The 23,467-nt window shown below is 40.1% G+C and overlaps 2 protein-coding genes across 6 annotated transcripts in view; both read right to left on the reverse strand.

Moving 5' to 3' along the window:
• The window catches only part of esr2b (estrogen receptor 2b), a 72,749-nt gene that overhangs the window by 9,855 nt on the left and 39,427 nt on the right, over positions 1-23,467 (reverse strand). The gene's annotated exons all lie outside the window — the stretch shown is intronic.
• Positions 2,840-9,466, reverse strand: LOC146611611 (uncharacterized). Of its 2 annotated transcripts, XM_085343077.1 has the most exons (9): positions 5,225-9,466; positions 4,800-4,903; positions 4,423-4,685; positions 4,121-4,318; positions 3,946-4,032; positions 3,689-3,778; positions 3,439-3,486; positions 3,174-3,314; positions 2,840-2,899 (listed from the first exon to the last, which is right to left on the reverse strand). In XM_085343077.1, the coding sequence occupies exons 2-8, from the start codon at positions 4,826-4,828 to the stop codon at positions 3,175-3,177; spliced, it is 855 nt and encodes a 284-aa protein (XP_085199203.1). In that variant the 5' UTR covers positions 4,829-4,903; positions 5,225-9,466; the 3' UTR covers positions 2,840-2,899; position 3,174. The 2 variants fall into 2 exon arrangements, with proteins under 2 accessions (XP_085199203.1, XP_085199204.1); XM_085343078.1 differs by lacking the exon at positions 3,439-3,486.

Consider the following 23,467-nt stretch of genomic DNA (forward strand, 5'->3'; position numbering starts at 1 on the left):
CAGAAAGCATGTGTCAGTGTAGCCATGATGTGATATTATAATGTAGGCATCAAAAATGACTAGGCATGTTCGTATCACTGTTATGCAGTTATGTTCTTGTTTGAACCAGTTTGTACACGATTCTCTCTCCTCAGTAAATCTGTACAGCACCTGGATACTTACCTGAAGCAATGAAGATCTGTCTCATAAGCATTACAGTGTTTACAATACAGTCTTTTTGTAGTTGGTAGTACTAAGACATGATCTGTTTGTTAATCAGGATTTCGACTGATGGATTCAATGAGACGAGTCAATCCAGAAGGGGTCATGATGCCACGGTTATCTATTTAGACTGCAAGGCGTCGTCAGTACAGTGTACCAGCACTAAATCACCTTTGGCATATCGATGGAAATCATAAACTAATTTGGTCAGTGCTTGCATCACCTTTTCCCAATTCCATTGAAGTAACAGGATGCATGTATAAAATTGTAAAATGAAGCCTTGAATTTGTAAATGTCATCTTAAATGCTGTCATATAAGGCCATTTACAGGATTTGCTATAGTCATGTCTGAGGCTTTACATTATGCATGTGATTCCTTGCACTACAGATCTTTCTGTAAAGTGTTTAAGTTTCCCTTCTATTATTTCTTTTACATTCCTGTTATAACATGTTGTCACTTTATATGGAACTGAAATATTGGTCTTGCTTGTATGTAACTGGGGACATGACAATGTTTTTTCTTGTTTTGTTTTTTTTAATTCTGCCTTGTCAGATGGAGATTTGTTGTCCATGGTGGGATAGATGGTTTTTCGAGGTTAATTGTCTACCTTAAAGCTGCCACCAACAACAAAGTTACAACAGTTTTTGATGGTTTCTTGTCAGCAATCAGACAATATGGCATACCGTCCGGTAAGAGGTGTTTAACAAATACAGTATGCCAAAAAACTCTGTATTGGACAGTAGTTATATTCAGATTGTTACTCTCACTGACTCGGATCAAAACTTCTCTACTTTTTTTCCAGGTCAGACAAAGGAGGGGAAAATGTGAAGGTTGCACATTTCATGGTGCAGACAATGGGGGAGAACAGGAACTCTCACACCAGCGGTAAGGACAAGTAAATTGATGGCCTGTCTTACATTGTTTTCACACATGCAATTGTAATAAAACAAATGGTTTCTGAGCATAATTGACTGGTTTCACAGCACATTAACACTACACTAATAATTGACTTGGAAGGCTGTTGACGTAGGAATGCCTGAAAAACCATAAATGAACAATTTCCCTCACTGTGTCTTATAGCATTGAGCGCCTGTGGAGGGATGTATATGAAAACGTCCTTGACCTTTTCTACACAATCTTCACCCAGCTGGAGATTCAAGGACTGCTCAACCCTGGTGAAGAAATTGACTTGTTTGCACTGCACAGATGCTTTTTGCATCACATTCAACATCATCTTCAGTCATTCCAGGAAGCATGGAATCAGCACGGACTCAGAACAGCAAACAACCATTCACCTCTGCAACTCTGGTTGCTGCACAGAAAGGAGGGACAAGATTTGTCACAGGTACATGACTATTTGATCCGTATTTGTTCTTCTATGTAAAACTCTACTATCTGTAGTTGAGATGAGTTTATTTCTACTGTTCGAGTTGGTGTACCAAATATTTCTCCTGTAAGTGAAAATGTCTTTCAAGCCATTCTCTCCTTTTATTCAATCTGTCAGGTATAGATGGCAATACTTTAAACAAAGTTAAATTTGTTATACCTGAAGAGAACCAATCCTGACCTAGAATGGGTGAATGAATAATTATGCCTAAGAAACTCACATAGGCCCTGACAGACTCAATAAGTCCATCTAGGAACAGCTGCAGGAATCACCTCTTCAGTTTAGATTTAAAACATGTGCATGGTCTTTCAGGTTGATGAGGATTATGGTGTGGACTGGACAGGACCACATAATCACCGCCCATCAAATGAGATCACCATTCCTGAGATTCAGCTCCCACGTGCACTGAGTGAACGAGAGCTTGCTGTGCTACCAAACAACAGGGTTTCACTCAGTCAAGCTTTGGATACCTACTGTGAAACTGTTCAGTCACTCAAACTTATGTTTGATACCACACCTTAACTCTTCAAAGTAAGCAGGTGCAATATGTTCACACCCCTTTTTTAAGTTTCTACATCTATGGCTTTGTAGCTAATACTGACTCAAAACAGCATAACCGATTTCATTTTCAACAAAACAGTGAGTGGCTATAAAACAGAAAGAAATGACTCATAGGTACAGTAGTGTGCAGGAAGACGTAGTACTTCAAAACAGGTGGAAGACTACTGTTGACCACTTCCACAGTCATTTCTCTCGGCAAGACTTCCCATCCTGTCCAAAACTTGATGAGGGCTTTTCGTTGTGCACAAGACGCTGCAACAGAAGATTGTTTTAAACTATAATGACATCCTATATTCATTATTTTGAGTCTTTTATGGAGAAATACCATAAAAGATGAACAATTACATAAAGAGCACAAGACATTTTTGCCCCACTCAAATTGCTGTTGTAGCTGTCATAGATAATTTTTTTGGTAACAAAGCTAAAAGTAGTTATATACAATTATAATGCAACTGATAATGCCACCACTCTGTTTTTTATGTATTGCATGGAGGCAGTATGGAGCAAATAAGAAAACTAAATTATACTATAGTGTACTTTGTTAATGACCCGAGATCACTGGACTGTATGTAATTTACCAAAGTATAATCAGAGAAAACCAATAGCAAACTACCTATCGCAGCAGACTTACCATTTTCAATGAAGGACCAAAGGTAGCCTGCCACTCTGCATTTATCCTCAAGAGAGCATTCCTCTTCCTCCTCATCTTCATCTTCTGTGGCAGGCCACACTATCCTTTCTAGAATAGACTGCATAAAATAGTTCACCTTGGTTAATTTTTTCTCTGAAATGCAACAAGATAAAATAAGCTTAATTTGTCATTTTATATCTTTACTTATCTTGTAGTCTTAAGAGCGTCAGCAACATTAGGTGTATTTTTATTAAATGTAACCCAGCTGTTCGACTAGCCCAAGCATACAAAATAGTATATTGATGTTTTGTGTCAACAATTAATGTTCATCCTTCATAAATTAACCAAATACCTTTACTGTTCAGATGTTAAAAGATGTGACCTGACTTTACCTCACAACAGGGAGCAGTCTCTGAGTCCCTTGGTAAGAAAAGAGGAATGATGTCTGATCTTTCTGTCAGAAGCGGCCATACCATGGTCTCCTGAAGCCCTTTCCTCAGCTGCTTGACTTGACGGCTTGTTCGTGTTATGACCTACAACAGTGAGACCAAACCAAAACTGAAGTGTGAGTCCGTAAAGTAAAAAACACTTTAAATGTTAAATACTTAAAGAACATCCACTGTACTGATAAAGCATTTCAAATTGCAGGACTTATACCAGACACACACGGTCCACCATGAATGAATGAATGTCCCATTATTCTTCCTAAGATCAAACATAATAAATTCACTAAGCCTAACATTGCATGGGGGTAAAGACAAACAGTTTTGTAACTGTATTCAATCTATTTTTCATCTTTATGGTTACAGTTAGGATAATGTAACACAAGTAATAATTTTTCCTTTAGTGCTGCACATGTATTATTTTAAATTACTATTCCTCTTATTTCTGTACATAACTTTCTTACCTGCCACCAAAAACATGTCACTCTCAAGCAAGGTCTGAGAAGTGGATGGAGTCAAGTGTTCTGGCTCACCGTCAAACAGTCTTGTAAGATCTGTGTTCCTTGAAAAGAGTACATCTAGGTTATGGTGAGTATGAGAAATCCAGGCAGTAATTTTAACACAATTAACTCATTTACATAACAAATACATTTTCTTTACATGATGAAATATTCTCTTATTTAATCCACTATACATGTGCCCAGTCTAGTTTCATACATACCAAAATTCAAATGCAAACCAGACTGTACTAGAGAAACTGCCTTTGAGAAGAAGAATCTCTTCACCCCTTCTCCAACAGCAACATCCCCTAAAAGGAAGAAGAAGAAAAAAACTTGTGAAGTTTCGGATTAGTCAGTCACTGGATTTCTAATGTTTTCACAATACAGAAAAAATACCTTCCAGTTTGCAGCTGACAGGGCCCGCCCACTCTACCTTTGGAGCTTTGTAGAGGGAGATAAGTGATCTCTGTTGATCCACAATACTTTCCCGCAAGTCCATTTGCAGGACTACTGCCTTTCTGGTCTCATACTTTGAAAGTAACTCGGACTTATAGAGCCAGGCTGCTCTGGTTGCATCTTGTTCACATTTCCACTCTGAAAGGTACACATTTGCATGGATCACATGAATCAAAGGAAATAAAATATATGTATTTTTTGCCATTTATCTGGTATCTTCCTAACTTAATTCCTGTGACTACCTGGTTTTTCCCCTAGAAGTGACTTTTCTTCATCTTGATGAGATGCATCTTCCTGCACTACCACCATATCACCTGACGATTGCTCTGCTCTTGCTGAGGTTATGGTGGATTCCAAGATGATACTATCTGGTTCCTCTACCCCGCAGGACAGATTCCAGGCATCACTGTTGCTACAGGATGGGACCTCTGACCTTGCTGTTGTACTACGAGTCTGCCTAGCCTGACTTTCAGTAACAGACTGAGGTTCAGGACCACTCAATGAACTGTGAGAGGGATTGGCAGAGATTTCAACATCCATCACCAATATATATAAAGTGGACTTACTTAGTTTCCACACTATATACTAAAATATATAGAAAATCAAAGATGTTCCTTACCTTGTGGATTTAGTGATGTGGTTTTTCATTTTATTTAAAGGAATGTTAATGTCACAATTCAGGCATTTTGTGGGGGGTCCTTGTTGCTGGAGGGTTGTCAGGCTCTACAGAGAATATGGAGATAAAAAAAAAATATATATACATTTGGTGCATACTGTGATAAACAATATTTTGACAGTTCTGCAATCGCATTTGCCAACGTGAGAAGCAGAAACAAATTGTAAACACAAAATTACATATCTCCTTCTAAACCTTTTCTAACAATTGCTTACATACACATTCAGAACCATTATTACTCATATGCAGTCATGTTTCTAACCAGCTGACAGCTAAAGTGATTTGACACATAGTTGAGCTTAGCTAGCCATTTGAACTAGTTTATTAATACATGCAAATAACATATTCTGACCCTAGTCATTACTCACGCCTTCCAAATCAATACTTTTCTGCAGTGGCCTTATATAGATCAAAGCTTGTCCAATTCCACTCAATGGACTGCGGAGATATCGCACTGTATATCCAGTGTCTGGGCTTGGGATTGTGCACAGGTTACGGCTTCGAGGTCAGAGATGAAAGTGGCGCTGAGGAAGGCCTCACTCTGTAAGGGGCAAACAGTCTTGCGACTTCAGCTTTAAAAAGGGAAAAACAATATTATAGAAAACATTCTAAAAGCTTAGATTAATTGCTACTTAATTTGCAAGTATTATACCCGCTTACAAAATCACTACATTGAACTAGAATTGCTTTATTTTCATTCACATAGATTACTTGACTTCCATATTAGCAGAGAAAATAAGACACTTTAAAACGTCATGATTTAACTATTACCCGCAACAATGTAAACAGTGATACAGACATTAACCCAGAAGACGATTATCTTCTCTTACCTAATTTATTAAGTTCTTTGCTATGATAAAAACAGTATAAAAAAATTTGTGACTGAACTGATTAAAAAGCTCATTTTTGGCAGACAGACTAACCAAGCAGTAATAACATCGTTACTTACCCTGAACAGTGTTTCGTGGAGTGGAGCTAGCTGTGATAGCGTTAGCGTTTGCTAACGTTAACATTGTGCTGTTTTGATGAGAACTTGGACCAGGGACCGCTTCATCTCCAGTACGCTGCTGCAACACACTGTTAGCAACTTCTCTGAGTAACTCAGAAACGGACTTGTCTCCTGCAGCCATGCCCTTCACAAGCACCTAAACGTTATTCGCGCCCAGTGTTTTACACTTGTTGGTGCCTTTACTTTATTTCGAGCCACTGCCGCCGTCTGCGTAGGAGACGCACTGCAGCATTAGGCTTAAATCGACACTTCATGTACTATCCAATTGTTCAGTCTGACGTCACTAGCCGTGTCCGAAAAACCCAGCACAGCATGCTAAGCCTCACAGCAGACGCCTTTAACAGCCCCACTTCGCCAAAAAAACACACTTACGACCTAAACTCCGCTGCAGGTCCATATATCAAATGATCACTATGGCATTACTGAGAGTTGAAAAACTGTCTAAAGTCTTTCATCTTTAATAAAATGATCAGCGTTCTGTTCTACCAGGTGTAACAATTGAGTTTAACTAACAGGCATCCATGAAAACGGAATTTATGACATTTAACGGAGTTAGAAGTTAGCAGGGAGTTAGCTCGCTAGCTTCTATCTAAATACAATATAGCATGTCCTGACTGCGGGGTTTTGGAAACAAATTAAAACGTACAGCTCTGTTATCACTTCCAACATAAATGAAGACAGAAAACTAAACAGCAGTGACGTTTGTAGGGTTACTGAAGTTTGGCTAGCTGGTATATAATGGAGAAGGGTCTGGCTGCAGCCACTGCTCTTGTGGGATATAATGATGTGCTACGTGACCGCTACGACACAGCTATGTAGTTGTACATAGCTGCATAATATAAACAAGCTAACTTTTTTTTCCACTCCATAAAAGTTAACGTGAGTGTTCTCGGTGGTCAGGAACAAATGTAATCGCATGGCAGGATGCTGTAAAAGGACCAAACTTCAGCCAGGAGAACAACTGCGATAATCCATCCACAATACGAGGTTAGTCATTCATATACTGCTGCATGGGCTGGGCTGTAGCTACATCCCAAGGTTTTAAAAACTGAGCTTAAATCAGTGTTGCCAACTCCTCAGTAAGGAAAATCGCTATTGGTTGTCCTAAAAGTCGCTAGAAGTCGCTAAATGACGTCATCGCCTAATTTGCATAATTGGTCATGCTAATCCAATTGTAACCTATGTTGTTGGAGAGAGAAATAACATCGTGGAAGAGACATAAAGTGAGTAAAAACGTCCTAAATGCATTTAGAGTTTATTTAGAACTACAAATTAAATTTCTTTTAGCAATTATTGGTTTTTTTAATGTCACAATTCCAACCCTGCTCCTTTACCCGGGCTTGGACCAGTAAAAGTGACCCAAAATTGGCACTCTGGTGGAGTTACTTTGTGTGTGTGTTTATAAGTAGTTTTAAACCTTGTGATGGACAAAACAGCATAAGAGTAAAAGAAGAACTGACTGCATTACAGCACCCGCTGCTTGTTGAGAGTAAAAGCGATACGCGCTTTCATGTCTTTTTTTAGCGACTTATTTTAGAAAAAAAGTCGCTAAGGGGTCTGAAAACTCGCTAAATATAGCGACAAAGTCGCTAAGTTGGCAACACTGGCTTAAATAAATGATTAGCGGTAATAAAAGCCAAGGGAGGTCAACAGTGATCACTGACTGTTTTAGAAGCTTTTTGAGATAGGGTAAGTGACGGGTAAGGTAAGCGACCCATGTTGTAGGTGACGTCAGACGCTGGAGATTTGGCGGAAAAAAAGCGAATGGTAGCATAGAGTTTAATAAAGTTTTTTTCAAGCTTCAGTATTACCAAATATACTAATCAACTGTCATATAACTAACAACATCTGTCCTATCATCTCTAACACCCTGGAGGACAACGGGGAGAGTTTAGACGCTCTCCAAGGTTACATCGACCGCTGTTTTCAAGATTTAGTAATGAAGAAGGCCCAGAGTGCATCTTCCCCGGCCAAAATTGAGACACCGTCATCGAAGAGATGTCGCCCATCAGACTCTCCCGGTACAACATCGCCTGCCGGCAAAGACATCGCAGACATGCTGGAGTCAATTGACAAGCGATTGTCCAGTTTCGATGCGAGGCTGTCCCTGGTGGAGATTTTACACTGGGAATTTAAATCTCTGAGAGAATCCCTGGAATTCAGCCAGCAGCAGGTGGAAACGCTTGCCGCTGAAAATGCCACGCTACGGGAGTCGGTCAAATCTCTCACTGATAACGTGACCCAGCTAAACATTGAAAATAAAAAAATAAAAGAGTCCGTTATCGATCTACAAGCCTGTAGCATGAGAGATAATCTTGTGTTTTCTGGTATTCCAGAATCTGCCGGAGAGGACGCGGAGGCAACGGTGAAAAGCTTCATTAAAATCCACCTGAAGCTGCCGGAGGACACCGTAAAGAACATCGACTTCGATAGAGTGCATTGCTTGGGGGGCGTGAGGTCGCGGACCGGGAGACCACGACCTATTGTGGCCAAATTCGGTCAATTCAAACAGAAGGAACAGGTGAAGAGTCGCGGCAGAGAGCTGAAAGGAACGGACTTCAGCGTGAACGACCAGTTCCCCAAAGAGATCCTGGAACGACGCAAGGTCCTGTTCCCAGTTCGACGTAGCTTCATCCAGAAAGGCTCCCATGCTGTCATCGCCGTGGACCAGCTCTACGTGGACGGACAGCTCTACCACGACCCCGGCACCACACCGTGGTTATATTGACTGCACTCCAGATAAGAACCCGCTACACTCTTTTCTTATTCATTCACACTTTCTCCTTTAACATGGGTTTAACCTAGTAATATCAATATGATGTCATAGCAGATATAACACCGTCACCCTCTGTCATTACTTTAATTGGAATGTTTCCGTTTCGTTTCTTTTTTTTTGTTGTTGCTCACAGTTCATGTGGTTTCTTTCTTTCTCTTGTCTTTCACTGCTGTGATCACCTACTTCCCCACTCACCTACAAACAACACCCTCTATTTCTCCATATTTTCACACCACGATCACGCAAACACATCCGCTCAACGGCAGCACATTCACAACAGCCTCACAGCACGCACAGACTTGCAGGACACATAAGCAAGCCACGCATGTTCATATTAGTGAATATTCACACACATAGTCAGACTTACGGTGCCTCTCACCACACTTTTTTTTCTCTTTCTATTTACAAACAAGTGATGTTTCCACATTCTCTCCACCTGTCTAAACGAAACACCCAGCATACATCATTAGACATACACACACAATTATGGGCATGCTGAGGTTTGTCACATGGAATGTAAATGGAGCTGGCTCCAGAGGAAAGAGGTTAAAGATATTTAACCAGCTTAAAAAACTACAGGCAGATGTTGTTTTATTACAAGAAACTCACAGACCTGTCACAGGTTTAAACGAACTTAAAACACCTGAGTTTCCTAACGTGTTTGCAGCCTGTTATAATTCTAGACAAAGGAGAGTAGCAATTTTAATACATAAAAATGTTAATTTTACAGTACTCGATACAGTTATAGATCCAGAGGGTAGATTTCTAATTATTAAACTATCAATATTGAACAAAAAATTATGTATTGTAAGTATATATGGTCCAAATGTTGATGAACCCTCATTTTTTTTTTTTTTTTTTTTTTTTTTAAATTCATTTTCAGGCACAACAAATACCTATATTGAACATAAAATACACAAAACAAAAAACAAAACTTGCCTGAAAAAGGAGTGGGACGAAGAAAACTTATTAAATCCCACCCCTATACTCACTCATCAACAAAAAAAAACAATAAACTTCCCGCAGCTACGCCCATCATTGCATACAGACCCATCAACAGCCCCGGGCAGATACAAGCATCTAAGCGGCAGCTCGCAACCAACAATTAGAGCCTTCATAACTGAATACAGAATATATAAATTATAAATTGCATTACCACAGGTAACAGGCAGTAATAATTACAAGTAACAGACACACATACATATACATACATATATATCTACACACACAAGTACATATATGTACATACATACGCACACTTTATTTTTTATTTTTTATTTTGGAATCCATACCAGCAATGGTAAGAGGACAGACATTACAGAGCACACTAAAACCCATCATTGAGTATACTGTGACCAGACCAACTGTTTGTAGAGAAATTTAAATCTATGAATATTTTTGCATTGTTTCAATTGTAAACTCAGACTGTTCCAGATTTTCACACCACATACAGACACACAAAAGCCTTTACGGGTTGTTCGAGTTCTGGGTAATTTGAATTCTCCAAAGCCTCTCACATTATAAACCTTTTCTCGAATTTCAAATCTAGTTTGTAAATTTGCCGGTAAAAGTTTAGTAAAAGCTTTATACAAAATTATGGATGTATTGTAATTAACCAGATCCTGGAATTTAAGTAACTTTGCCTGAAGAAAGAATTTGTGAGTATGATCTAGATAACCAGCCTTGTGAATAATACGCAGTGCTCGTTTCTGTACTGTGACTAATGGATTAGTTGTATTTTTATATGTATTTCCCCACACTTCCACACAATATGTAAGATATGGAAGAACCAGGGTACAGTACAGAGTACGAAGTGCATCTTTATCAAGGAATTGTTTCACTTTGTTCAAAACTGCGAGGCTTCTGGAAATTTTGGTTTTTATGTGTCTGACGTGGGGTTTCCATGAAATTTTGTTATCAATTATAACTCCCAAAAATTTGTTTTCACTCACATTATCAATTGGTACACCTTCAATGATAATTGGTAATTCTATATTATATTTTAAATTACCAAAAAACATTGCTTTAGTTTTATTTATATTTAATGATAATTTATTTATGTCCATCCATTTTTTTATTAATTTTAGCTCCCTGTTTACAGTCATTACAAGATCAGTATAATCATCGCTACTGAAAAATATGTTGGTGTCATCTGCGAACAGTATGAGTTTAAGTACTTGAGAAACATCAAAAATATCATTTATGTATACATTGAAAAGTTTTGGTCCCAACACTGACCCTTGGGGAACACCACATGTAATACCAAGTTTCTCTGAATGGTAATGCCCTATGCTAACATATTGTTCCCGACCTGTTAGGTAACTTTTTATCCAGTTACCAGCTTTCCCTCGAATACCATATCTTTCCAATTTATCCAGTAAAATTGAGTGATTGATTGTGTCGAAGGCCTTTTTGAGGTCAACAAAAATACCAACTGCATATTTATTTTTATCCAGTGTATCAGTAATTTCTTCTACTGCCTCAATTATCGCCATTGAAGTGGTTCTTTGCGTTCTGAAACCATACTGACCAACATTTATTATTTGATGTTTTTCAAGGAATTTTTCTAATCTTGAATTAAAAAGTTTTTCTAGAATTTTTGAGAATTGAGGCAGTAGAGAAATAGGCCTATAATTGGTAAAACTGTGTTTGTCATTACTTTTATATAGTGGTATTACTTTCGCAATTTTCATTTTTTTTGGAAAACAACCGGACTGAAATGATAAATTACAGATATATGTTAAGGGACTAGCAATATTCAGAATAACCTGTTTAACTACAGACATATTTATGTCATGATAATCCATTGAAGACTTACTTTTACATTTTAATGTGATATTTATTACTTCTTGCTCATTTGTAGCTGAGAGGAACAGTGAAAAGGGATTTGATTTTATATTACTGATATTTTCATTTTTATGACACGGGATGTCCGCTGCTAGTTCAGGGCCAACATTTATGAAGAATTTATTGAACCCATCGACAATATTACTCATGTTGTGATTTTCACCATTTGCATCAGTAAAATATTCAGGATATGATGTTCCAGAAGATCCTTGTTTAATTAAGTTGTTTAACACATCCCAAGTTCCTTTTATATTGTTTTTATTTTCATATAATCTTCTTCTATAATAAAGTTGTTTGCTCGTTCTTATAATATCAGTCAATTTATTTCTATATGCTTTATATCTTTGTTCCACTTCTTTTGTTTTTACTTTGATAAACTGTTTATACAGATTGTTTTTCTTTTTGCAAGCATTAATAATTCCTTTTGTGAGCCAAGGACTTTTTATCTTTTTTTTCTTTGTCATGTGTTTGTTTACAGGACAATGTTTATTGTACCACATAGTAAAAATATCTAGAAAATTATCATAAGCCTTGTCCACATCTGACTCTTCATACACCGAACTCCAATCTTGTTGTGCTAAATCGAAATTGAAGGCATGAATTGCTTCTTCATTTATTGTTCGCTTTGCTATCATGATCTTGGTATCTATTTTTTTTAAATCACAGTCACACAAAGTAAAAACTGGTAAGTGGTCAGTTATATCACAGACAAGCAGACCACTATTAATTTGGAAATCCATGACATTAGTAAAAATGTTGTCAATAATAGTGGCGCTATGTGAAGTTATTCTGCTTGGCTTTGTTATTGTTGGATATAGTGATAAGCTGTACATTGTGTCAGTAAAGTCATCAATGGCTTTTAACCTTGTTGGATTTAGCAAATCAATGTTAAAATCACCACAGATAAATAGTAATTTTTGGTTCACCGAAGCAAACGTTTTTTCTATCCATTCATTAAAAGTGTCAATACTTGAACTGGGTGTCCGATATATACAACTTATTATAACATTTCTCTTTTTTTCATTCATAATCTCAATAGTCAAACATTCCAAAATTCCATCAATAGCCATAGACATAGTTGTTACAACATTATATTTTATAGAGTTATGAACATATATAGCAACCCCGCCGCCCGCCTTATTTAATCTATTCATGTATTTTAAATCATATCCATTCAAACAAAAATCTATTCCTTTATCGACATTGAACCAAGTTTCAGTGATGGCTATAACACTAAAGGGGCGAGAAAATTGTTGCAAATAATTCTTCATTCTTCCACGGATTTTTTAGTGCACTCTCTGAACACCTCGATTGCACACTCATTCTTGGCGGCGACCTCAACCTTGGACTAAATGAAGAAATGGATAGGCTCAACACAACAGGAACTCAGCGCAATTGGCAATCCACAAATATAATCAAACAGTATATGAGCGACTTTGGCCTTCGCGATGCATGGCGCTCCCTTCACCCCAACAGTAAGGAATATACTTTTTTCTCACATGTTCATCACTCCTACTCTCGTCTGGATTATTTTTTGGTCAGCAGCTCACTGCTGAGTGACATTTCAGACACTGAGATTCATCCTATAGCTGTCAGCGATCATGCTCCTGTATCTTTAACACTAATGCACAAGAATAATACTACGCCAAGTAAAAACTGGAGATTTAATACATCACTGCTTAAAGACGAAGACTTTATTAAATATTTTAAAAAGGAATGGACTTCATATTTAGACTTTAATGACACTCCCGGAATATCTGCTTCTGTTCTATGGGAAGGAGGGAAAGCTGTGATGAGAGGTAAAATAATTTCTTTCTCATCACACAAAAAGAAAGAAGAAAACAAAAATATTCAGGAATTAGAAAAAACCATCAAATCACTAGAAGAAGCCTACGCGTGCGACCAAGATCAGGAAACATTGAACAAAATACGCAAAACAAAACTAGAATTAAATGAAATTATTAATAAAAAAACACAATTCCTTATACAAAGACTTCGCTTGCAGAATTTTGAACACAGTAACAAATCAGGTCGATTTCTAGCTAATCAGTTAAAAATAAAGAAAGAAAAAACAACTATATGTGCTGCTAAAGATTTATCGGGGAACACAATATATGACCCTGGAAGAATAAACAACATTTTTAGGGATTTCTATGAAACTTTATATTTACCACAAATAAACCCATCTAAAAATGAAATTGATTTGTTTCTTGACAACGTAACTCTTCCAAAATTACTAGACAGTCAAGCAATGGCACTGGATTCGCCACTGACGCCAGGTGAACTCCAGGAAGCCCTGATAAGTATGCCCAATAATAAGGCTCCAGGTCCAGACGGCTTCCCTGCAGAATTCTACAAAGAATTCTGGACAATTTTGGCACCAGTATTCCACGGAATGTTGCAGGAAATCGAGGAAAATGGCAGACTACCACCAAATATGAATTCTGCCAACATTAGTCTCCTGCTAAAACCAGGCAAAGACCCTTTATTTCCCTCAAGCTATCGTCCAATTTCTCTTTTAAATGTAGACCTTAAAATAATCTGCAAAGCTCTCTCAAAGAGATTAGAGAAAATAACCCCCCTCTTAATTCATCCTGACCAAACTGGTTTCATAAAAGGTCGGCACTCCTCAACAAACACTCGTAGATTACTTAATTTAATAGACTACTCATACAATAAAAACATCGAAACCATAATATTATCTCTAGATGCATGAAAAGCATTTGACAGAGTTAACTGGAAATTTTTATTCGCAACTTTACACAAATTTGGTTTTGGAAACTCTTTCATAAACTGGATAAGAATATTATACAATTCCCCAACAGCTCGTATCAGAACAAATGACCAGACATCCTCCAGCTTCTGTCTCCTGAGGGGCACCAGACAGGGATGCCCACTCTCCCCTTCACTTTTTGCAATTTTTATCGAACCTCTAGCAGCAGCATTTAGACAGGCTACAACAATTAAGGGCGTAAAATGTAAGAGCATAGAACATAAAATCAGTCTCTATGCGGATGATGTGTTGCTTTTTCTGCAAAACACACAAACCAACCTCTCTGAGGTAATTACTCTAATAAACTGGTTTTCAAGAGTTTCAGATTATTCAATTAACTGGCCAAAATCTACAGTTCTTCCCATCAACTGCTCCTTCCATAATTCTTCCTCTGCCCCATTACAGTCTGGAAATATTAAATATTTAGGTATTAATGTTTCTCCTAAGCTTTCAGACTTAACTAAATTAAACCACATCCCACTTCTAAAGAAAGTAGAAGGCGATCTGACTAGATGGAAATCTCTACCCATATCACTCATGGGAAGGGTCGCCACTATAAAAATGATGATCTTGCCAAAAATAAATTACTTATTTTTGATGATCCCTAACAAACCATCACAAGATTGGTTCAGATCTCTGGATTCATATATTTCCAAATTCCTTTGGAAAGATAAACCCCCGCGTATCAGCTTACAAACGCTACAAAGAACCAAGGATAGAGGAGGATTAGATCTGCCTAATTTTCACCAATACTTCTTAGCCAACAGGCTTCAGTTCATCTCAGAATGGTTAAAACATACCTTCTTAGATGAGCCCTGGCTAGATGTTGAACAGGCACTATGCAAGGATCTAGAGATTTCAGACCTACCATTTATTAGCTCAAACATCAAAAGACATGAATGCTTTAAAAGTATCAACATCAGCTTTTCTCTGACAGCATGGTGGGAGTTTCTAAAAATAACGGAGTCATCATTAATCCCATGCAAACGTACACCTATCTGGAATAACCCTGACATATTACAAAACAATAATATGATTAATTTCCCAAAATGGAGTTGTAAAGGAATTAAATACTTAGAACATATATTAGAGGGAACAGAATTTATTCCATTTGACAGACTAGTTGCACAATATGGGATCAACAAGAAAAGATTTTTAGAATATCAACAAATTAAATCCATAGTAAAAAAGAAATTTAACCTCAGTCAAGTTGAATTACAAACACCACCAAGTGCGGCACATTTCCTTACTCTTAAATCCCCCAAATTATTATCTAAAATATACAGAACACTTTCTAAAACAGATGAATCAATATCCCTTCCTATTGCAAAGTGGGAAGCAGATTTATCGGTCAGCTTAGACCAAAACTTCTGGTCTCAGGTATGCTTAAAAACCTTTAAATTGATTAAAAATCCCAGTCTGCAATTAATACAATACAAAATACTACATAGAGTGCACTATACAGGTCATAGGATGTTCAAGATGGGCTTTACATCTTCCAACAACTGCTCACACTGTCAAGGCAATACACCAGACAATTACATTCACGCTCTTTGGTTCTGTCCACCAGTGCAGAAGTTTTGGCGCGAGATATGTGAAGACTTATCAAAGTGTCTGAAATGTAAAATTCCAACCTACCCTTTAGTATGCTTGTTGGGGAAACAGGATGAGGTCACTACAGAAACTAATACAGTCCACATGGTTTTTACTGCCCTATGCATCGCCAAGAAAACGGTCCTCATGAACTGGAAAAATAAAAATAATCTTAATTCTAGCCAATATAGAAACCTTCTAATAGATCACATTAGTCTCGATATAGCCTCTGCCACCACATTAGATCAATCCCTCTGGGCTCCTTTGATCGGCTCCATCACCTAGCGGGGGTAGGGGGTCGTGGTTTGGTCCCGCCTTAGCTACTGTGGTTGATATGGAGTTGGGACGGGCTTAGGGCGCCTGGAGGACCCCTAGAGACGTTATCCCTGGAGGGCTTAACCCGGGGGTTGTGTTCATAACCTGGTTAGTGGCTCTGGTCGCTCTTAGAGGTTGTTCTCCTTGTGGCTGCGTGCAGGGGGGCTGGAGGATGGTCTGTACTGGTGGACGTAGGTTACTGGCCTGGTGGCCTGGCTGCCCCTGAGTGGATCCGGGGCAGGCGTGGGAGTTTGGGGTTCGGGGGTGCTTCGCCTCCGTGCTGGGAGGTTGTTCCATCCTTGCAGGAGTCCACTCTGCAGGTGGGGGAGAGACATAGGAGAGGTGGAGAATAAACTTAACCTGGGTGTCTGTTGTCTTGTGTAGTCTGGGAGACGATTGAATGTTGGGGTGGGTACAGTTTCCTCTGCGGTGGGGTAGGGTGGGCTGCCCCGGGTCCTGTGGGGCTTGGCAGTGCTACCGTAGGCCCCGGTCTGGATGGACCTGGGCTCCCTTGCCTTGGTGGGTACCAGAGGACGGGAGTGCCTACTGGAGTCAGCGGGGGAGCTGGCCCTAGGGAGGGGCATCCTCCCCTCCCTCCTTTTCCTCCCCATCCCCGGCTACCTCCCTCTTCCCGCTCCACCACACTCACCCACACAGGTAGGGCCTTGGAGTCTCTACCTGTGTCACAAGGGTGCAGGGGAGACATTCCCCCCCCCCCTCTGTCCCCTTCTGGCCACCTGTGCCTCAATTTTATCTCACAACTTAGACATCCACATTACTTACACTCTCATAACACACACATATATATAGGGCCTTGAGGGTGGGCACGTTAACGGCGTCCAGTGGACGGTCTGTGTACTCAAACCTACCTCTGGCGCTGGTGCCCAGCTCTCAATTTTAAATCCATGTAGACATTGAGGGTTCTCGGGAGGGGCCGTGCTAACACCTGCTGCTCTCTGGCAGCAGCACCATGCTCTCCCTTGTTTTAAATGCACTTTAGAACAACACGCAGCAACACTACACATGAGCAGGAGGAGGGAGGTATGGGGTCTTCACACTCCCCCGTTCTCTGCTAGCCATTGGGGCAAGGGGGCTGGGAGGAGATGTTAGCTGTCCCATTGGCCTCCCTGCTGCTGTGGAGCCTGGGACGGTCTGCTTGCCTCCACCCCGGGGGGGAAGGGTAACATCTCTTGGGTCTGGGTTCTGTTTCCCCCTCTGGGGGCGAGGGTACCTGGACCCGGGGTATAGAGTATGTTTGGGGAGTGTGATTGTGTGTACATGTCCATTTATGTCAATCCTTACGTTGGGTGAGTGCTGAGTGTTTGTATATGTGTGCATGAGGGTGGGAATGTATGTTTGTGTCTGTGTGTGCCTGTTTGTCTGTGTCTATATGTCAGGTCGGGTCTTAGACTCCATCTCTCTGGGAACTCCCAGGCCCTCCAAGGCCTATCTCCCCTCACCACACTCCCTGCCAGTGACTGATGCCCTCAGGGGTCGGTGCATTGGTGGTTCTTGGTGTCCGGGGCTGGGCACTCAGGTATGTACCGGCTCACTCCCGGTGGCTACCTGGCGGGGCCTGGCGCCTGTTGCTCGGTCAGGCCTCCTCCGGGGTGCGGGGGGCCCTCGGGCCTCCGGGCCTGTGGCTCGGTTCACTCTGGCACAGCTGGCTGCCGGCAGAGCCGGCGGGCACGCCGGTGCAGCCACCTCTAGCTTCTGCTCGGTGGCTCCTGGGTGACGCCTCGTCTGGGGATCCTCAGCCCTTCCCATGAGGGTGGCACGGATGCCCCTCCGGTGGTTCTCTTTGGGCTCTCGCACTCTGAGGCCTCTGGATGTCTGGGGCCTGGATCTCCTCCATGCCTGCTTCATGCCCTGCGGGACGGGGCTATGGCTCGCTACATCCTCTTGCAGACCATTACATGTGGAAACCATTTGAATACAAGCGCGCTGATCCACACAGGTATGCACACGGATGTTCACTGCTCGTAGACTTAAATTACACCTTTCTTGGCTGCTACTTCAAAGCACATTGTGCGCTATCTGCCCTGCGTGCTGCACAACAACATTGAATATTTAGTATTTACTGCTGTTTACACTTAGCTAGATTAATGCGATGGTGTTGTGTTTAGTATGTTGCTTTGGTTTGTTTTTGCTTGTTTTCTATTCTTCTTCTCTCAACAGGTGATCCAGGAGATTTTTTTTCTCCCCCCCTTTCTCACTGTCCCTCTCCCCTTCTGTTTTTCTTTTCCTTCCTCTTTCTCTCTCCCTTTCCTATCCCTCACTCATGTCTGTCCCGTCTGTAACATCTGAAAATAAAATATAATAAATAATAAAAACAAAGGTCGATCAAATGGACCAATACGGCAATGCCACGATGATCCATTTGGCAAAGTAAATCCATTGGGTATCCTTGTTGGTCTTCAGACAACAATTCTGATGGCTAAAGAACCAAATGGTAAATGGCCTGTATTTATATAGCGCTTTACTAGTCCCTAAGGACCCCAAAGCGCTTTACATATCCAGTCATCCACCCATTCACACACACATTCACACACTGGTGATGGCAAGCTACATTGTAGCCACAGCCACCCTGGGGCGCACTGACAGAGGCGAGGCTGCCGGACACTGGCGCCACCGGGCCCTCTGACCACCACCAGTAGGCAACGGGTGAAGTGTCTTGCCCAAGGACACAACGACCGAGACTGTCCGAGCCGGGGCTCGAACCGGCAACCTTCCGATTACAAGGCGAACTCCCAACTCTCAAATGGGACAGGCAAAAAAAAAAAAAGAAGAAGCTTTTTGAGGTCAAATAGAAGAAAATACATAACATTAAACATGTTAACAACACAAAAGCCATATTAAACGCAGACTACTTTAGGACAGGACGTAGGATTCGTCGCGTCATCACTGAACAACCGGATTACTTATGTTTGAGCAAAGGGGCAACCAATCACACAACTGGCTCCGCCCTGTCTTTCTTGATTGACAGACAAAGTCATATTGCTGAAAAGTCGCATTATGAAATAAATAGGCCATTGGGAAAAACGGGATTTTGAAATAAAGACTGACTTTGAAAAAAGGACATTTTGGATTAAAAACGGCTGGGAATAAATAAAATGCCTCAGGAATAATCTCTGTTATTGTGAAAAATAATGATCATGAAATAATATTTCACAATAATAAGTAAATTTATATAGCAGAATGCAATATATTTCACAATAATGAGCTTTTTTTCAAAATGTGTTCAATTATTTCACAATATCATTCTCACATTACATATCTGTGTCTTATTTATTCACCTAGTAATTTATTTCATCATGACTTATTTATTTATTTAATTTTGAACACTTTGGAGTTCCATAGATGTATCTCTGCTGACAGCACAGCATTACAAACTTGTCTTGTCTGGTTTTACAAACTATTCAAGTCTAATGTAAACGAATAGTACATAATTATTCTGTTCTTACAAATCACAAACCTATTTAGAGTCTTTGAAATTAATGTCCATCAGCATCAGTTAGTGAGTGGTATATATCAGAGAGCAAGTGAACATTTAGTCATCAGAGCTGATGTGTTAGAGGGTTAGGGTTAGCAGGAAAAATGTGCAAGTCTGAGGATTTCAGAAAATTTGACAAGGTTGACTCGGTTGGAGCATCTCTAATACTGCAGTTCTTGTGGGATATTCCCAGTCTGCAGTGGTCAGTATCTATCAAAAGTGGTCCAAGGAAGGAACATTAGTGAACCAGCCAGGGTCACTGACAACCAAGGCTCAATGCAAGTGGGGAGTGAAGACTGGTCTGCGTGGTCCGACCCAACAGATGAGCTGCTGTAACTCAAACTCTACAAAAGGTTCAAGCTGGTTCGGATTGAAAGGTGTCAGAATACACAGTGTATCACAATTTGATAGGTATGGGACTGAATAATTGCAGACCAGTCAGAGCGCCCATGCTGATCCCTGTCGACACCCAAAAGCACCAACAGTGGGAATGTGAGCATCAGAAGTGGACCATGGACCGTGGGTGCACTGAGAAGAAGGCAAGTCTGAGTGGCAGTTTGATGCTTTTGGGCAATGTGGGAAACCTTGGGTTTTGCCATCCATTCAATTCAATTCAATTCAATTTTATTTATATAGCACCAGATCACAACAAAAGTCGCCTCAAGGCGCTTCATAGATACAGACAAAATCCCAACAATCATATGACCCCCTATGAGCAAGCACTTTGGCGACAGTGGGAAGGAAAAACTCCCTTTTAACAGGAAGAAACCTCCGGCAAAACCAGGCTCAGGGAGGGGCAGCCATCTGCTGCGACCGGTTGGGGTGAGAGAAGGAAGACAGGATAAAAGACATGCTGTGGAAGAGAGACAGAGGTTAATAACAGATATGATTCAATGCAGAGAGGTCTATTAACCCTTTAGAGCCGGTCAGAGCGGGCACGGTCTGTTTTACGTAACTATTTTTAAATCCCGGTAGCTCTGCAACCACATAAGCTAGCGCAATAATTTTTTTTGCATATGAAACCGGAGGAGTTGTACTTACATCTTATGCCATCAGCTTGTCCTAGGTCACGGTTTCCTTCCACATAAAGCTTTGCAAAAACTGCATAAAAAGCGCTTGCAGCAACAAAAACATAATATTCCAGAAACACGCTTTGCCGATCCGATCAGCTGTTCATAACACTTCCTACGTTGGAATAGACGTCAGCGCGAACTTTTGCATGTCCGCCATTACCTGCCCGAAACCGGAAGTGACATCATTTTCGCGGAAATGTAGTCTTTTTTACCATCAGGGCCTCAGGGCCTATACTGGTCTTTTTAAAAGTTATGTTTGACTTTATGACTTTCTGTGTCGTTTCTGGGATGCTTAGGACTCATATTGCATTGCTGGAAATAGTTTATTTTGATGCATATGCTGCTTTTTTGCAAATTTGCAGTATAATATTTATTTTCGTTTTTCCTGCAGTGTATAAAAATTGGTGTATTTCAAAAATAAAACTATGAAGACACTCAAAATAAAGTTCCTGTGGTAGGAAACTATTTTGTGCAACTTTTTTGTATTTACAGTTTTGAGGGATAAGGCTCTTAAATTTCTCCAACTAGAAATATATGTTAAAAAAGCAAAAACGATTTTCATTTTTTTTGTAGTTTATTGCACTTTTTTGCAATTTATGTAATTACTATGCACTTAATGAATACATATTATTAAAATCTGGGCTATAATTGTTGTATTGATGTATAGCAACTTGAAATGCTCCCAAAAATGGCACCACACCATGTAAAAATATAATATAAGCTCTGGCGGACTTGGTTCTATGGTAGGTCTTAAAGGGTTAACACATAGTGAGTGAGAAAGGTGACTGGAAAGGAAAAACTCAATGCATCATGGGAATCCCCCGGCAGCCTACGTCTATTGCAGCATAACTAAGGGAGGATTCAGGGTCACCTGGTCCAGCCCTAACTATATGCTTTAGCAAAAAGGAAAGTTTTAAGCCTAATCTTAAAAGTAGAGATAGTGTCTGTCTCCCGAATCCAAACTGGAAGCTGGTTCCACAGAAGAGGGGCCTGAAAACTGAAGGCTCTCCCTCCATTCTACTTTTAAATACTCTAGGAACAACAAGTAGGCCTGCAGAGCGAGAGCGAAGTGCTCTAATAGGGTGATATGGTACTACAAGGTCATTAAGATAAGATGGGGCCTGATTATTTAAGACCTTGTATGTGAGGAGCAGGATTTTGAATTCAATTCTGGATTTAACAGGAAGCCAATGAAGGGAAGCCAAAACAGGAGAAATATGCTCTCTCTTTCTAGTCCCTGTCAGGACTCTTGCTGCAGCATTTTGGATTAGCTGAAGGCTTTTCAGTGAGTTTTTTGGACATCCTGATAATAATGAATTACAGTAGTCCAGCCTGGAAGTAATAAATGCATGAACTAGTTTTTCAGCGTCACTCTGAGACAGGATATTTCTAATTTTAGAGATGTTGTGCAAATGGAAGAACGCAGTCTTACATATTTGTTTAATATGTGCGTTGAAGGACATGTCCTGGTCAAAAATGACTCCAAGGTTCCTCACAGCGTTACTGGAGGCCAAGGTAATGCCATCCAGAGTAAGAATCTGGTTAGATACCATATTTCTAAGCTTGTCAGGGCCGAGTACAATAACCTCAGTTTTATCTGAATTAAGAAGCAGAAAGTTAGCGGCCATCCAGGTCTTTATGTCTTTAAGACATTCCTGCAGTTTAACTAATTGGTGTGTGTTATCTGGCTTCATGGACAGATAGAGCTGGGTGTCATCTGCATAGCAGTGAAAATGTATGCTATGTCTTCAAATGATGCTGCCTAAGGGAAGCATGTATAATGTAAACAGAATTGGTCCTAGCACTGAACCCTGTGGAACACCATAATTAACCTCAGTGTGTGAAGAGGACTCCCCATTTACATGCACAAATTGGAGTCTATTAGATAGATATGATACAAACCACTGCAGTGCAGTACCTGTAATACCTACAGCATGTTCTAATTGCTCTAATAGGATATTATGGTCGACAGTATCGAACGCTGCACTAAGGTCTAGCAGGACAAGCACAGAGATGAGTTCACTGTCAGAGGCCATAAGAAGATCATTTGTAACCCTCACTAAAGCTGTTTCTGTGCTGTGATGAGCTCTGAAACCTGACTGAAACTCTTCCAATAAGCCATTCCTCTGCAGATGATCTGTTAGCTGTTTGACAACTACTCTTTCAAGGATTTTTGATAGGAAAGGAAGGTTGGAGATTGGCCTATAATTAGTTAAGACTGCTGGGTCTAGAGATGGCTTTTTGAGTAAAGGTTTAACTACAGCCAGCTTGAAGGCCTGTGGTACATAGCCGATCATTAGAGATAGGTTGATCATATTTAAGATCGAAGAATTAATTAATGGCAGGACTTCTTTGAGCAGTTTTGTAGGAATGGGGTCTAAAAGACACGTTGATGGTTTGGAGGAAGTAATTATTGAAGTTAACTCAGAAAGATCAATTGGAGAAAAAGAGTCTAACTTAACATCAATGGTACTAAGAGTAGCTGTAGATAATATTACATCTGTGGGATGATTATTGGTATTTTTTCCTCTAATGATAAAAATTTTATTTGTGAAGAAGTTCATGAAGTCATTACTAGTTAACGTTAAAGGGATGGTTGGCTCAAAAGAGCTCTGACTTTTTGTCAGCCTGGCTACAGTGCTGAAGAGAAACCTGGGGGGCATCCATGTGGATGCTACTTTGACACGTACCACCTACCTAAGCATTGCTGCAGACCAAGCACACCCTTTCAT

This window comes from Diplotaxodon limnothrissa, linkage group LG19, assembly GCF_057381915.1.
Source record: "Diplotaxodon limnothrissa isolate DT_005_m linkage group LG19, D_limnothrissa_male_GT1.1, whole genome shotgun sequence".
In the NCBI taxonomy this organism is placed as follows: Eukaryota; Metazoa; Chordata; class Actinopteri; order Cichliformes; family Cichlidae; genus Diplotaxodon; species Diplotaxodon limnothrissa.